This window comes from Petaurus breviceps, unplaced genomic scaffold (assembly GCF_028583685.1).
Source record: "Petaurus breviceps papuanus isolate PSGF00001 unplaced genomic scaffold, PetGlider_PUasm1.0 139, whole genome shotgun sequence".
NCBI classification, from domain to species: Eukaryota; Metazoa; Chordata; class Mammalia; order Diprotodontia; family Petauridae; genus Petaurus; species Petaurus breviceps.
The window spans coordinates 17,732,570-17,747,269 of record NW_027185697.1 but is presented as its reverse complement, the minus strand read 5'-3'; the positions used below and the strand labels follow the sequence as shown (position 1 = coordinate 17,747,269).

At 42.0% G+C, this 14,700-nt stretch overlaps 1 protein-coding gene across 1 annotated transcript in view; it reads left to right on the top strand.

Moving 5' to 3' along the window:
- ADRA1A (adrenoceptor alpha 1A) overlaps positions 1–13,493 on the top strand; it is a 118,264-nt gene extending 104,771 nt beyond the window's left edge. Inside the window, exon 3 of the mRNA XM_069067024.1 lies at positions 7,820–13,493. Within this exon, the coding sequence (XP_068923125.1) occupies positions 7,820–8,334 (515 nt within the window). The 3' untranslated portion in view covers positions 8,335–13,493. The remainder of the gene's footprint in view (positions 1–7,819) is intronic.
- The last annotated feature ends 1,207 nt before the right edge of the window (positions 13,494–14,700 follow it).

Genomic DNA, 14,700 nt, shown 5'->3' with positions numbered 1-14,700 from the left:
AGAAGAAGAAGAAGGAGAAGGAGAAGAAAAGAAAAAGAAGGTGAAGGGGGGGGAGGGGAAGGGAGGAGAGGGGAGGGGAAGAAGGGGACAGCCAGAAGAAGTTCCCAGAGCCAAGAGAGGGAGTATCTTGTTCATAGAACAGCAACATCCAGTGTCCTTGGATCAAAGAGTATACGGAGGTGAGTAAGGTGGGAGAAAACTGGGAAGGTCTTAGGGGCCAGGTTAGAACAGGCTTGAACAGCAAACAGAAGATTTGGGGCTTGATTCTGGAGACAACAGGGCATCCCGTAAGTTTTATTGGGGAAGGCTGATGGAGTGGCTGACATAGCAGGCAGGATCTGGTGTGGCAGTGTGATGTAGAAGGCAGTAGTTGGCACGGAGGTGTGATGTAGCGGGCAGGAATTGACACGGCAGTGTGACACAGGAGGTGGTAGTTGGCACGGAGGTGTGATGTGGCAGATGGGATTTGGCACGGCAGCATGATGTAGTAGGCAGGAGTTGACACGCTGGTATGATACAGTGGGCACTGTTCAGTAAGAAGAATACTGGCTTTGGTTCAAATCCTGGTTTTGTGTCAGTTTATAAGGTCACTTCATGCTTTGGGTCCTCAGTTTCCTTTTCTGCAAAATGCAATAGGATATTTAGTGTCCCTTGCAGCTGTAATGCCTACGCATCTTCTGGGCACCATATCTTGAGGGAGAATATAGACAAGCTGGGGGCATCTAGAGGAGGCCAGTCAGGATGGGGAAGGATCTGGAATGGGAGACACGAGCAGTTGAAAGAACAGGGCATGTTTAGCTTGGAGAAGAGTAGATCTGGGGGGCAGGAGGAGCATGACTGTCTTCAAGTCTTTGAAGAATTGTCACATGGAGAAGTACTCAGACTGGTTCTGTTTGGTCCCAGAGGCAGAACCAGGAGCAAGAGGACAGTTCAGTCCACATGCTCAGAAAATCTTCCCAGCAATGAGGGTTGTCCCAGAGTGAAGCCGGAAGCTTCCAAAGGCAGCAGGCTCCCCTCACTGGAGGCCTTCTGGCAGAAGCTGGATGTCTATGGACTCAAGTATGAATTGGGATCCATGGCCACAGAGAGCCCTGCCGGCTCTGAGAATCTGATTCTGTGAATCTGATTGTGCGCATTTCCTCCCAAGGCCAACAGAAAAGTACAGCTTAGCCCTACTTACCACCGATTTTTGCAGCAAATAAAGCCGATTGAACTCAATCAAAAGAATGAGCCTCTCACAGTAGGTTCCAGGCACCATCGAGCTGAGCAGGGAAGAACCATTTCTGGAGATAGGGAGGGCTTCTCGGAGCCCAGACAATAACATCACTTGGGCAGCGGTGGTGTCTTTCTGTCTGGTCCTTCTCTGAAGGCAATGCTTTAGCCAAGAGATACTGGGTGAACCAATACAGCCGAGCCAAGGGTTAAAAGTCCTGTTCAGATGGCCGCAAACCAGGGAGCTACTTGGAGAGGGCAGCTAGGCATTTTGACATTCCACATTCCTCAGGGGAAAAGCCTGGGCTTAAACTAATTAGCTGTGGGCACCTTCAAGCCAGCAATTCTGAGGGGTTTGAACTAGACAATCCCAAGGTCACAGGTTCCCCACCTCTGGGCTAGCTGGTCTCCACCAGCTTCCAGCCCCCAAGCCTTTGGCTGAGCTGTTCCCTTGTGTCTGGAATGCACTCCCTCCTTCTCTCCATCAAGTTACTTTCAAATCTCACTTCAGGGACTCACTCTTACTAAAGCTTGTCCTCTTCCCTGAGTTGCTGTTTTACATTTATTTCATATATATTTTATCAATTTATATATATATATATGTATATATATAGTCTCTCCAAAAAGAAAACAAAAGCACTTTGAGAGCACCCCCCAAAAAAAATTAAATTGTATTGCTCTTATATGCACTTTGTCTTTCGCTCCAGTAGAACACAAACTGTTTGAGGGTAGATGCTGCCGGTTTGGGATTGGATGCCAACCCAGAACCTGGCATATAGCAGGTCCGAGTCATTTCAAGGAGCATTTGCTGAGGTCCTGCTATATGCCAGGTGCTTGAGATAAAAAGTTAGAAGCTATGCAGTCCCTACTTCAGAAGAATTTGTGTCCTGCCTGGTGGAGACAATGCACACGCTAAGAGGATAGGACCTGAATATGTGTATATAAAGAAATCCCAGGTGAGCAAGGTCCCTCTACCAATGATGAAGTGGCACCTTCTCTGTGACTCATGGGGTTTTAGTCACATCCCACTCTTTGTGACCCCATTTGGGGTTCCTTGGCAAAGCTACTGGAATGGTTTGCCATTTCCTTCTCTAGCTCATTTTGCAGATGAGGAAACTAAGGCATACAAGGTTATGAGACTTGCCCAGGGTCACATGGCTACTAAGTGTCTGAGACTAGATTTGAACTCAGGAAGATGAGTCTTCTGACTTCTAGCCCAGCCCTCTGTGCACCACAGCATCTCCTAGATGCCCCATATTTAAAATGTAGTTCCTAATCAATTTTAATGGGTTGATACATTGATTTTTTTTTAAAGAACTATATAAATATGTGGGTTTTCTAAGTTACATTACCCATAGGAATCCTTATGTATAGTTTAGTGCTCCCCTTTTTTATCTGAATTTGACACCATGGGACTGCAGAGGGATTTCTTGTTCACACCCAGAGAGGACTCGCTGGTCTGAGACCAGCTTCCACACCTGGCATTCTGGGAAGCAAGGCTCCAAAGGACTCCCTTCTCCCCTTACCCATATAACTATGACTTCCTGCTTTAGGCACTTAAATGTAATTACTAATGTTAGATTTCAACTACTGCCTTGGAAACTTAAGAACTACATGACCCTGGACAAGTCACTTAATCTCTGCCTGCTCCCGTTTCCTTATCTATAAAAATGGCAATAATAGTATTTACCTCTTGGTTTCTATGTCACACTGTTGAAGCCAAGATTTGAACCAAGACCATCTACTAGCCTGAGCGCTTTCCACTAAGACATCATTCCTTTCATTATGACTTTCTATATTTTGACCCCATGCAGCTGGGTTCTTTTTGGCTCCGCCTGTCTTTGCTATCATTCTTATAAGAACAACTATAGGATCATAAGGTAAAGGTTGAATTCAACTCCATTTTACAGGTGAGATGACTGAGGCTCATAGAGTCTAAGTGACTTAAAGTCCCACAGCTAGTAAGCATAGAAGGTGAGATTTAACCCAGCTATTCCTGACTCCAAGTCCAATGCTCTTATCCACTATATCATAGTATCCTATATAAGCTTAAATGTCCACAAATTCCAGAATCAATCATGTTTAGTGTTTTTATTTCATTCTGGGGTTACCCAAAATGCCATTAAAAAGCTAGAACACATGAAGAAAGACATGATCTTCGTCAAGAGAAAGAACTGACAAATAGAAATATGTCTAGAATAAATTTACATATACATACATGTATGTCTCATGGTAGCCACCTCTAGAGAGGATGAGGGAAGTAAAAAACTAAATTTACATGATAACTTTATTATGTATTTGAAAGGAATAGCAAGTTGTATATAATAGACTTGCCATTTCATGTACAATCATTTTTTTGTTATTTATGTTATGGAAATGCTTGTTTTATTCCATAAATTTAAAAAATGTAAAACAAAGCTGCGTAAACAGTACAGTATCATGGCAAAATAAGAGAACAGGAAACCATAGACTTATGTTCCCTGTTCTGCCATTAACTGCAATTGTTGTAATGGGACAAATAAAGTTCCTTTTCTGGATCTCCACTGAGATCTAAAAAGGGAAAGTGCTTTGCTCTGGTCAGACCTCATCCAGAATATAACAACAGCAGCTGCAGCACCAACAACCACAACAATAATGCCATCCACATTTTGTCACCTAGCTCAGTATCACACTTACTTCTAGGCATCACATCTTTAAAAAGATATTGCCTCTTTGGGGATCTTAGCATAGTAGCAAGCACATGGTAGGTACTTAAGAAATGTTTGTTGATTGATTGATTGATTGATTGCTATTGATTATGGTATTTGAGCCCAAGGTTGTGGAGCCACTGTCCTTAATGGCGACACGAGTTTGTCGCTGAAGTCTTCTGGTTGTTAATATCAGGCAAGGCATGAGAGGGACCGCTGCACCGGAGGATGATTTTCCTTGTTGGATATCAAAATCTTTCTCTGCAAATAAGCACCCATTGTTCCTGGTCCTACCCTGTATGACAAAATAGATCAATACTAATCTCTCTTCCACACTGACAGTACTTCAAACCTGGAAATACATTGAGTGGTGTGATTTAAGAACCAAGTCCTCATCCCTGTTCTCCCCCCTCTTATTTGGTTTGTGAAGAAGACCTGCTGGGAAGATTAGGGGCTTTAGTCAGTAACATCTTTGTGTGAATCGGTTTGGGAGAAGCGGAGTCAGAGCCACATTCCAATTCCGAGTGGCACTGTTGACTCTTGAGTGCAGTATATCGCCAGAGTAATCATGGGAAAATCATTTCACTTCTTAGGACTTAGGTTTCCTCATCTGGAAAATGTGCCAGATGCCTTCTAAGGCCCCTTCCAGCTCTAATTCTACAATCTATACCTTTTCTAACACATATCTAAGAAATGCTGATAAAATGACAGTTTTGCTACAGTCCAGGGAGGTTAGAAGGATAGAGAGAATTTTGAAGTTTAGGATATTGTCGAGTAGAAAGAATGGGGAGCCAAAGGAAAGGCTTTTAACCAGAAAGTAGCACAAAGTCTTGTGAAGAGGAGATCAGGAGGAAGAAGGGCTCCTGTAAAGGAATGGGAAGAGAAATAATGAGGGAGTAAAGGAAAGGAGATCCTACAATTTTGTACCTCCAGCCCATGATCTGAAATACTTTCATTGCCACTATCATCCCACTCATTCTTGCTTTCTGACACTTCAGCTCAAATAATGACCAATTCAATCCTGTCACCACTTGATAGGATTGTGCCAAATTTCAGAAGGCTTCATAACCACTCATTAGCATGTGGTGTCAGAGGTCAGAAACTTGTATATTTTTTTCTCGACTAAAAATTTCCAAAAAAGGAAAATGTCTCCCAGATCTCATTCCTTCGGAAGAGAGACTCCCAGACAAGGTAATTTGGACACACCCAGCTCTCTCTCTCTGGCCTTTGCAAAGTACAGGCAATCTTGTTAGAGATGCTGCTTGTTAGTGTTAACTGGCTGTGTGGGAGGAGGGAACATTGGGCCATCCAGCTATTTCTGTACTTTATTAAAGTTCCCTCTGCAGCTAGCCAGACATGGCGGCCTTTGGCCCTGCCTTCCCTTCTGTTTGATTAAAGCCATCATTACCGAGTAACTCACTGCCCAGCCCGCCTCGTTCCATCTCCACTCATCTTCCTCACCCTTTGATTGATTCACTGGGGAAGGAACACCAGAGGGATGCTTTCATGTTCATATGATGGCACTTATGCAGGAAGATCTTTAAACCACTTTGAGGGATGAGGGGGGAAGAGAGGCAGCTCAACTTTCATGCTGGCTTCCCTGGCTTCCTTCAAGTCTCTATTAAAATCCCATCTTATACAGGAAGCCTCTCCCAAGTCCTCTTAATTCTAGCATCTTTGTTCTCTTAGTATTTCCTATATAGCTTGTATGAACATATTTGTTTACTTGTTGTCTCCTCCATTAGATTTCAAGCATCTTGAAGGCAGGGACTGTCTTAGAACAGTGCCGAGCACATAATAGTTGCTTAATGGTTAGTTGTTGTCCTTCATTCTCAAAGAGGATCAAAATGACTTCATTTTGCTTAATAAATGCTTCTTGACTGACTGATTTACCCAAGTGACAAGGTCCTGTTAAGCAGTAACTCTATGGCCCCCACTGCCCATCCTTAGATGTGCATGTAAGTCCACTATACCATGGGATATGTGAGTCAGTATCTGATCCTTTCATGAGTTCATAGGATTAATGGCCACAAAAGACATAAATGATTAACCTTTCCTACCTCATGTTACAGAGGAGGAAAGTGAAGCCTGGGGTGGCTAAGTGATTTGTCCAAAGTCACTCAGCCCTTAGTGCTCAAAGGGACCATAGAATCACCTAGCATTTGGCATGAGCCTTTAAAGTATGATTACAAAGAGAATGAAAAGATTATAAAGATTATTAAATTAAATATAATTCATTATTATAAAGATATCTGTTGCTAATCGAACCGACTTTCAGAGAGGCTCCCTCTATTGCACAACTAGTAATTCTGAAGATAAAATTCAAATCTTTCTGGACCTGGGTCTAATGCCTGATGTCATGTGACCATTGGGGAATGACATTAACTACCAAAGGAGCTGTCCATACTGTCAGGCTCCAGAGGAGACAAAAGAGAAAGTCACTCTTGGAGATGGCTTCCTAGAGGAGTGAGAATCTGGGCTGGACCCTGAAGGATGAACTGATCGACTGATTTGAACAGATTGAGAGTGGGAAGAACACTCCACAGTGTTAGTCAATGTGCACTTATTAAACACCTACCTTGTACCAAATATGTTGTTGAGCCCCAGGGGTTCAAAGAAAGGCCAAAGACAGTTTATGCCCTCAAGGATCTCACAATCTAAGCAACCAAACAAATGTGTATAAACAAGCAACATTGAGGAAAATAAAAAGAAATCATTACCAGAAGGGCAACACAAGAATTATGGAGATGAGATGGCTAGGTGACGCAGTGTGTAAGAGTACTGGCCCAGAGTCAGGAGACCCGGGATTGGTTCTGGCCTCTTTAATGCCCACACAAAATAACTGGCCGTGTAACCTTGAGCAAGTTACTTAACCCCAACTGCTTTAAGGAAAAAAAGAATTAAGAGAGATTCATAAAGGCTTTCAGTAGAAGTTGGGATTTTAGCTAGAACTTGAAGGAACCCAGGAAAGCTGGAAGGCAAAGATGAGGAGTGAGAATGTTCCAGGCATGAGAGAGAGCCAGAGAAAATGCCCAGAGCAGAGAGATGGAGGGTCTTCTTCCTAGAACAGCAAGGAGACCAGTACCACTGAATCAGAGTACATGGTTGTTAGATGTAAACAGACTGCAATGGGGGGGGGAGGGGGAGAAGGGGGTTGTGGGTCTAGGTTATGAAGGGTCTTGAATACCAAATAGAGGGGTTTTACATTTGATCCTGGATGTGATAGGGAGCCACTAGAGCTTGCTGAGTATTGGGAGTAAAGCAAAGGTCCAGATGCAAAAATAAACACAGTGTGTTCAGGAGACAGTGAGCCTGGCTGGAGCCAAGGTTAAATTCAAAGCCTCTTGATTTGGTTTGATATGTTTGGGTTTTTTTTCCAAAGAGTACAAATATATGGCAAACCATGCAAACTTTGTAAAGGCAGAAATGACATTCATCAGTTCCTTTACCCTTAACAGCACACTTTCCAAACAGTTCTCACCCTCTTTTTGAAAAAAACCCTGAGGCAGATACTACAGATATTATTCTCATTTTACAGAGGAGGAAACTGAGGCTTAAAGAGATTGGCTGACTTTCCCATAGTCACATACATCATGATTTTTTTTCATAGCTCAAATTTCTATAGCACTTTAAAGGTTCACAATAGCTGGGCAAGAAAAGTAAAGCGAGTATTTTCCCCATCTTACAAATGAAGTGATCAAATGAGTCTCAGAGAGGTTGACTAATATGGCCAGGGCCACATAACCTGCTAGTGACAGTGACTGGATTTACAGTCAGGCTTCTGGTCCTTTTTTTTTAAATCCCAAGATCTGTGTTTCTGCCCCTGTACCATGCTTTATAATCTTGTGTATATCACCTTATTGTGCTATGCTTAACTCCAGCCAAATAATGTATGTGAATATATTTGTGTTTTATTCTAGGGTCTTTCTTCCCTGAAGCTAAGCCTTCGGATACAGTTTTTAAAATAGTCTTTTGGCTCGGATACTTAAACAGCTGCATCAACCCCATCATCTATCCCTGTTCCAGTCAAGAGTTTAAAAAGGCGTTTCAGAATGTCCTGAGAGTCCAGTGTCTCCGAAGAAAACAGTCCACAAAACATACCATTGGCTATACCCTCAACCCACCCAGCCACGCCATACAAGAGCACAAGGCCTTGGTGCGTATCCCAGTGGGATCAGGGGAGACCTTCTATAAGATCTCCAAGTCAGAGGGGGTCTGCGAGTGGAAATTTTTCTCTTCCACATCCAGTGGGCCCACTAAGAATACTGTGTCCCATGACCAGTCTACCTGCACCTCAGCCCGGGTGAGAAGCAAAAGCTTTCTGAGGGTCTGCTGCTGCATGGGGTCCTCAGGCCCAGTCATTCAAGAGAACCGCCAACTGCCCACCATTAAGATCCACACCATCTCCCTCAGTGAGAATGGGGAGGAGGTCTAATGAGCTGGAGCAGTCCCAAGGGAGAGGGGTGTCAGGAGGTCATTTGTTATTCCATCTCCCACTCATCAAACTGGAGAGTTGCTCTTCTAGGGTGGAGTGGGGAGGAAAAAGGGAGAGGTGAGAGATTATCTCCTAGTTTAATGATTAGAACCATGGTCATCTTTATTTCCATGCTGGGAATACTCCCTCTGAGCCTTCCTTTTTGTCTTTGGTCATTCCAATGAAAAATATCATGGGAAACAAAATTTCCTACACAATCCAAAAGACTATAAATATATGATTATGATTTCATCGGGAATATTTTCAGCGCACACTCTAAGTTTGGAGTTATTTCTTGATGGCGTGAGATTTTTTTTTCCAGGCTGAATTTACTGATGGCCTCAGTCACTATTTTAGTGAATAAGAACAGGGGAAGGAAAGGGAGAATATTCAAAAATGGAGTTCAATACCTCTAAGCATATTTCCTTCTCCTCTGAGGGAAAGTTCTTCAACCTGACCACTGCAGATCCTTCTGGAATCTCTGTTGTGGGAAATATGGGAGTGAGGTTTACTTTTATCTGGATTCTTGCTTTGATGCCAAGCCTCAGTCTCCAGAGACTAGCATGAGATGACATTCATTCAGTTCTTGAATCAAAGAGAGGGGAATTATTTGGGGGGGGGGGAGTGGGGTGTTGAAAGTGCCAATAAGGTGACTGAAATCCTTTACTGATAAAATTCAGTAATTCATCATATACTTACTAATTGCCTTGTATGTGCTGGATGTTGGTCGTACAAGAAAGAAAAGAACACAGTCCCTGCTCTCAAGGAGCTCACAGTCTAATAAAAGGGTATACTATGCACACAGATAATTAAGATGCAAGGGAAAGTGTTATGGGGTCAAAGGAGAAGTGTAGGCAAAGTGCTGTAAGAAGACTGGAGGAAGTAGAGGTCACGTTTCGCCAAAAGATTTTATTCCATTCAACAAGAACCTAATTAAGCACCTAATAGGTCTCAGGAACTCTGCTAGCCCCTACGAAATGAAAACAAAAATGAAACAGTCCTTACCCTCAAGAAGTTTGCCTTCTGTTGAAGATCAGACTTTGATTTAATTCAATCCCCCCAAAAAATGTACTAAATACCTTCCATCTTCAAGGTAGAGTGTCAGACTCTGGGGGAAGAAAGATACAAAAGTGACAAGATAGTTCCTGTCATCAGAAAGCTTACACTCTACTGGGCAATCAGGATGAGAATTTTATTACTACTTTGAAAGTCAGCATGGCATAGTAGCTGGAATTCTGCTTCAGATGTGTATGAACCATGTGACCCTGAACCTCAGTTTTCTCATCTATAAAATGAGGGAAAGAATAGCACTTGCTTTACAAAGTTGTTGTGAGGCCCAAAGGAGATAATATAGCATGTATAAAGTGCTTTGCAGGTCTTAAAAGCACTGTATCAAAGTCAATTACTATTATATTTACTTACTTATTTATATACTATATCCCCCAGTAGAATATAAACCCTTTAAAAGTGGAAAAGTTTTCATTTTGGGTTTTGTATCCCCAGCACCAAGTACAGCACCCAACCCCTAGGGATAATGAAGGGACTAAACCTGATTTCTTTGGCACATGGAACTCCCAGTGTGGAAACTCCCTCTATCAATGCAGGGCACTGTCTTGTCTGCAACTTCATTTTAAAGAGTTGTCTAGAACCCTACGGGGTTCCTTGACCAGGGTGACACAGCCAGTAAGTGTTAGAGAAAAGACTCAAAACCCAGATCTTCCTGACTCTGTAGCCCCATCACAGAGTCATGTAATCAATATGTGTCAGAGGCAGGACTTCCACCTAGGTTTCCCTAGTCTTGAGCATGACTCTCTATCTCTCCATTAGTATCTGTGGGTTTGTTGAATTAAATTTCATCTTAACTATAAAACCAGTTAAGTCATTTTGAGGAGCTGATGAGCAAAAAAAAAAAAAAAAAGAAAGAAAGCATCTGTCACACACTGAATGGAAGGGAAAAGAGAGAATGAGAAACTCAGGAGTTCAATGCACCTGAAGGCTGAGGCTGCCAAACACCTCCCCAGCTTCTTCAGTTTGGCCAGGGCCAGGAAGACAAATCACCTGCTATTTCAGGAACGCATTTATGAGCAAATGAAGGGCGGCTCATCCTTCCAAGCACATCGGGACTTCAATATCCATTACCTGTTATTGCACAATGTGCCAGGCTCAGACTATCCAATACACCTGTGGTGTGTGGGCAGGAGGCAGCTCCAATTCACGAGTGTGTTTTCTTGCCACATCAGTGATGCCAATGCTTAGCAGATGGCCTCTGGATCATTTCCATGATACCTTTCTTCCCTTAGTCTAACACCTATCCTTTAACATTTTCAAAGTGTTTAGAAAGAAGAGACATACCTAGGAATTTGCACCCAGGGTAAATGGCATGAAATGATTGTAGTGGACATGGTGGGGGTGATACCTTGTACTTTCCCATCCTAACCTATTACTCTTATTGACTAAGTACTCAACTCAATGGTTTCAGTGATCTGAAAGGCTCATTCATGAGTACTGTAGCATTCTCTAAATCAAAGTTGTCAAACATTCCCAGGTGCAGGACCAGCCAGATATAATTAAAATGTAATTGGGAAATATTTAACAAAATAAAGAAAAATACAATAAGACAGACATAATGTTAATATGTGGTTTTTCTAGGTCAATATCCAGTCCACAGGGACCTGTATGTATGGTTCAGTGGCCCCATTTCTACTTCTGTTTGATGCCACTGCTCAAAATTATTGGTCCCTGGGACACAGTCCTGATCACCTCACCCTAGTTAAGAAACAAAGTTTATCTAGCCCTCAGAACAAAGTCAAGCTACATTTCGATTTCTTTTCCTGCAATCCTAGCAATGATACTGTCGTTTGAGGTCATCACCTCCCACATTGCAATGTAGACTGTTTGATGGGGATCAATCAAGAGTATCTGTGGGTACTTTTTGTACAGTTGGAAAGTGATGGGGGATATTGTCCTTTACTGAAATGCTCATAAGTTTCTCCAGTGAAAAAAAGCTCTTCCTGCATATGTCCTCACTCCTTTAGGTGTAATGAGGCTTCTACCTTGCACGCAAATCAGGTTTGCGTGGTGGCAGAACATGAATCCTCACTGCCCTTATGGCAAATACCTTCCTCTCTCTAAACTTCAGGCTCCTCTTCTGTCAAAGAAGTTCTCACTTGAGAGCCTCTGAGTTCCCCTTGACATTCCAGATTTATGACTCAATGATACTGTGCTTCTATAACTTTCATGAATTCTATAGTGGTTACATAAGATGATGGGGATCCTGTCATGTCTGACAAGTCTTCCTGAACAGGAAGAATTTATGGGTGAAAGTTTAAAGAGCTCAGAATGATTCAGGAGGGCAAAATAAACTGAATTTGGAGCAGAAGACTCCAACTACTCCATATAAGATCTGTGTGACCTTGAGCAAGTAATTTAACCTCTCCTTGCCTCAGTTTCCTTATCTGTAAAATGATGAGGTTGGATTCTGTTTCTAAAATCCCTCCCAGCTCTTACTTAATAGTCCTGTGGACTTTTCTGTCATCCTTCACTTAAAATCACCATGAATTTATCTGAATTGCATAGGACTGCTTTCATCTAAGTTGAAATGTCTAGACAAGACTCCCCCTCTTACTATCACCTACAAGAATATCAGCTTCTTGTGAAGGATAGTAGTTTCTGGTCCCCCTGAAGTGGGTGATGTCTTTTGAGAGAAGATCTCTAAGTACCTTAAACTTAAGTATCTCTAACCCTAATTTATGGTTAAGAAACCCTTGATGAATTTACACCATCCTTTAAGGTTTGCAAAGCACTTCACATTTATCTCATTCAATCCTCCCAACAACCTTGTGATGTGGCTGCTTTTACAGATTAGGACTCTGAAGCTAAGAAAAGTTAAATAGCTTTGCCTAGGATCACACAATTAGTCACTGGAGCAGGATTCGAATGCAGATCATTGTTTCCAAATCCTCCTTTGCCTCACCTAGCCACCTAAAACAAAAACAAAACATGGTAGAAGCCTAATCTTAATGTTCTAGTGAGATTAACTAATCAGAAAATTATCCAGTCATCTGACACCAACCACAATGACTATTGCAATGTCAAATATCTCTAAATACCTTAGCCTCCACCATGCCCATTCTCTGGAACCTAAGAATTACACTCTGACATTTTCCCATAGCATGAAATTGGTCATAAAATCATATGCATTTGTCATTTTAAAATTTTGACATATCATCTCAACTTTAGCATGGGTTAGGGATAAAAAAAGATTGGCAACTTTAATTGGCTTTTTAATCCATCAACCAAATCAGTCTCTGCAGAACATGCCACACTGTCTGAAATCATTATATATTGACACCAAGTCTTGGTGTTTTCTCTTTTAAGTAAATGACAATCATGGCTAGACCTTTTCCTGTCTTGTATTTATTGCCTCTATTTTTAGAATTTGCCCAGAATGATTGGGATTGAGAAGGTTTCTTGAATGTATTAAAGTAGGAACTTTGAAGTGGCTATAGAAGTCAGAACAACTAATGGGAAGGGCCAAACTCATAGGATTTGGGATCATTTGGGTGTGAAAAAATGCCTGTGTTAAATTGGACAAAGGCCTATCTTGCTCTGGTGATAAGGAGGCATAAAAAGATTTTGGAAGGGAGGCCAGGTAGCACAGCAAGTAAGAGCACCAGCTTCAGTGTCAGGATGACCTGGGATCAAATCTGGGCTCAGATACTTAGCACCACACCAGAAATAACTGGCCGTGTAACCTTGAGCAAGTTACTTAACCCCAATTGCTTTAAAAAAAAAGATTTTGGAAGTGAGTGTTTGACTTGCTGTCAATACTTGAGCTTTCTTTGGAACCTTTTGCTCATTTGACTACTCCTACCTGAAGACCACATTTGATGTATGTGAATACCCACTTAAAACAGCAAACTACCAAAACCATGCCTTTGGTGAGCTAAGTCCCAGAAGAGATGAAAAAATAGTCCCTGTGTTATGATTTTTTCAGGACTCAAAATTATCCCCCAAAATCTTTTTCTTTGTGTTCTTAGAATTGGCTTCTAAACCACCTTGTCATCATCAGCACCAGGATTCTATTCTGTGATGTTAGAGTTGGGAAGAGAGTTGGTTGAGTTAGGGAAAAAATTCAAGATTTCTTCTCTGTGATTTCATTTGGTCTTTCCAACAGTTGATGAACTGGGATGAGATTTGGCTCTGTCTAGGAGGACAAATTCAGTTCAATTCAAATCAATTCAACAAATATTTACTGAGTAACTATTATACTCTAAGCACTATACCAGTCTCTGAGGTTGCAAAGATAAATCAAAGCAGTCCCTACCCTCAATGAGGTTAGACTCTATTGGGAAATGGCATGGTTGTCACTAGTATGGTCTGTAAATGAAATCATCACATTCAATTAGAAGGAGTTGGCCTTTTCTGTTTGGCCCACGGGAGCAAAACTAGAGCGACAAATGCTAATCTTCTGACTCTTCAAGCTCTCCAAAAGTAAAACGGGCAATCTTGGGAGTGGTTGGTTGTTCTTAATTAGATAACACTAGCCAGGAAACTTGTCAAGAAAGTCTTACTCTGGTAAAGGTTGAAACAGATGATGTTTACGGTCCTTTCCAATTCTGAGATTCTATTTTTCAGCTCATACTTGCTTCTCTCAAACTTCCTTGCCTAGATGATGGTTCATTAGCTGAGATCATTTCAGTTGTGAGTACCAAGCACCAGGATTCTCCCCCTCTGTAGTAACATTAACATCCTACAGCTGTTTTGATCCGCTGATCTTGGGAGCAGAGGTTCTCCATCTGAGCAAGGGAATATTTCACCAACTGTTTGTTTGAGTCAATGATTTATTTATTCTTCAGTGTCAAATCACATTCACTCTTAATCAGAACTCTTCAGACATTCTTCAGTTGCTTCTGGGGCTAGTTCTGTTCAAATCCCTTCCTCTTTGTGAAAATGATGCTCTCTTGCCCACATGAAGATTATACTAATTAAGTGTCATTGAAGGGAGTCCCACTGCAGACAGGATACTATGCTATGATAAACAAATTCTCCTTTGGAATTCCCATTGGAGCAACTAAGGAACAGGTGCTGGAGGAGACTTTGGTGCTCACTTATTGTAATCTCTTTTCATACCACTAGGACTTTTAACCCTGAAAACACCTTCAAACAGCTCCAGCCGGAGCCATTGACGACACTCTATGCATCTGTTCCTTGCCCACAAACTTGGTCATGGAGCAAGGCTGATCTCAGCCTGCTTTGACTCCCACCATCTTCATAAGCAATGCTGGCCATGAGCCCTATGGCCCTCCAGAGCCTCTGCAAGATGGG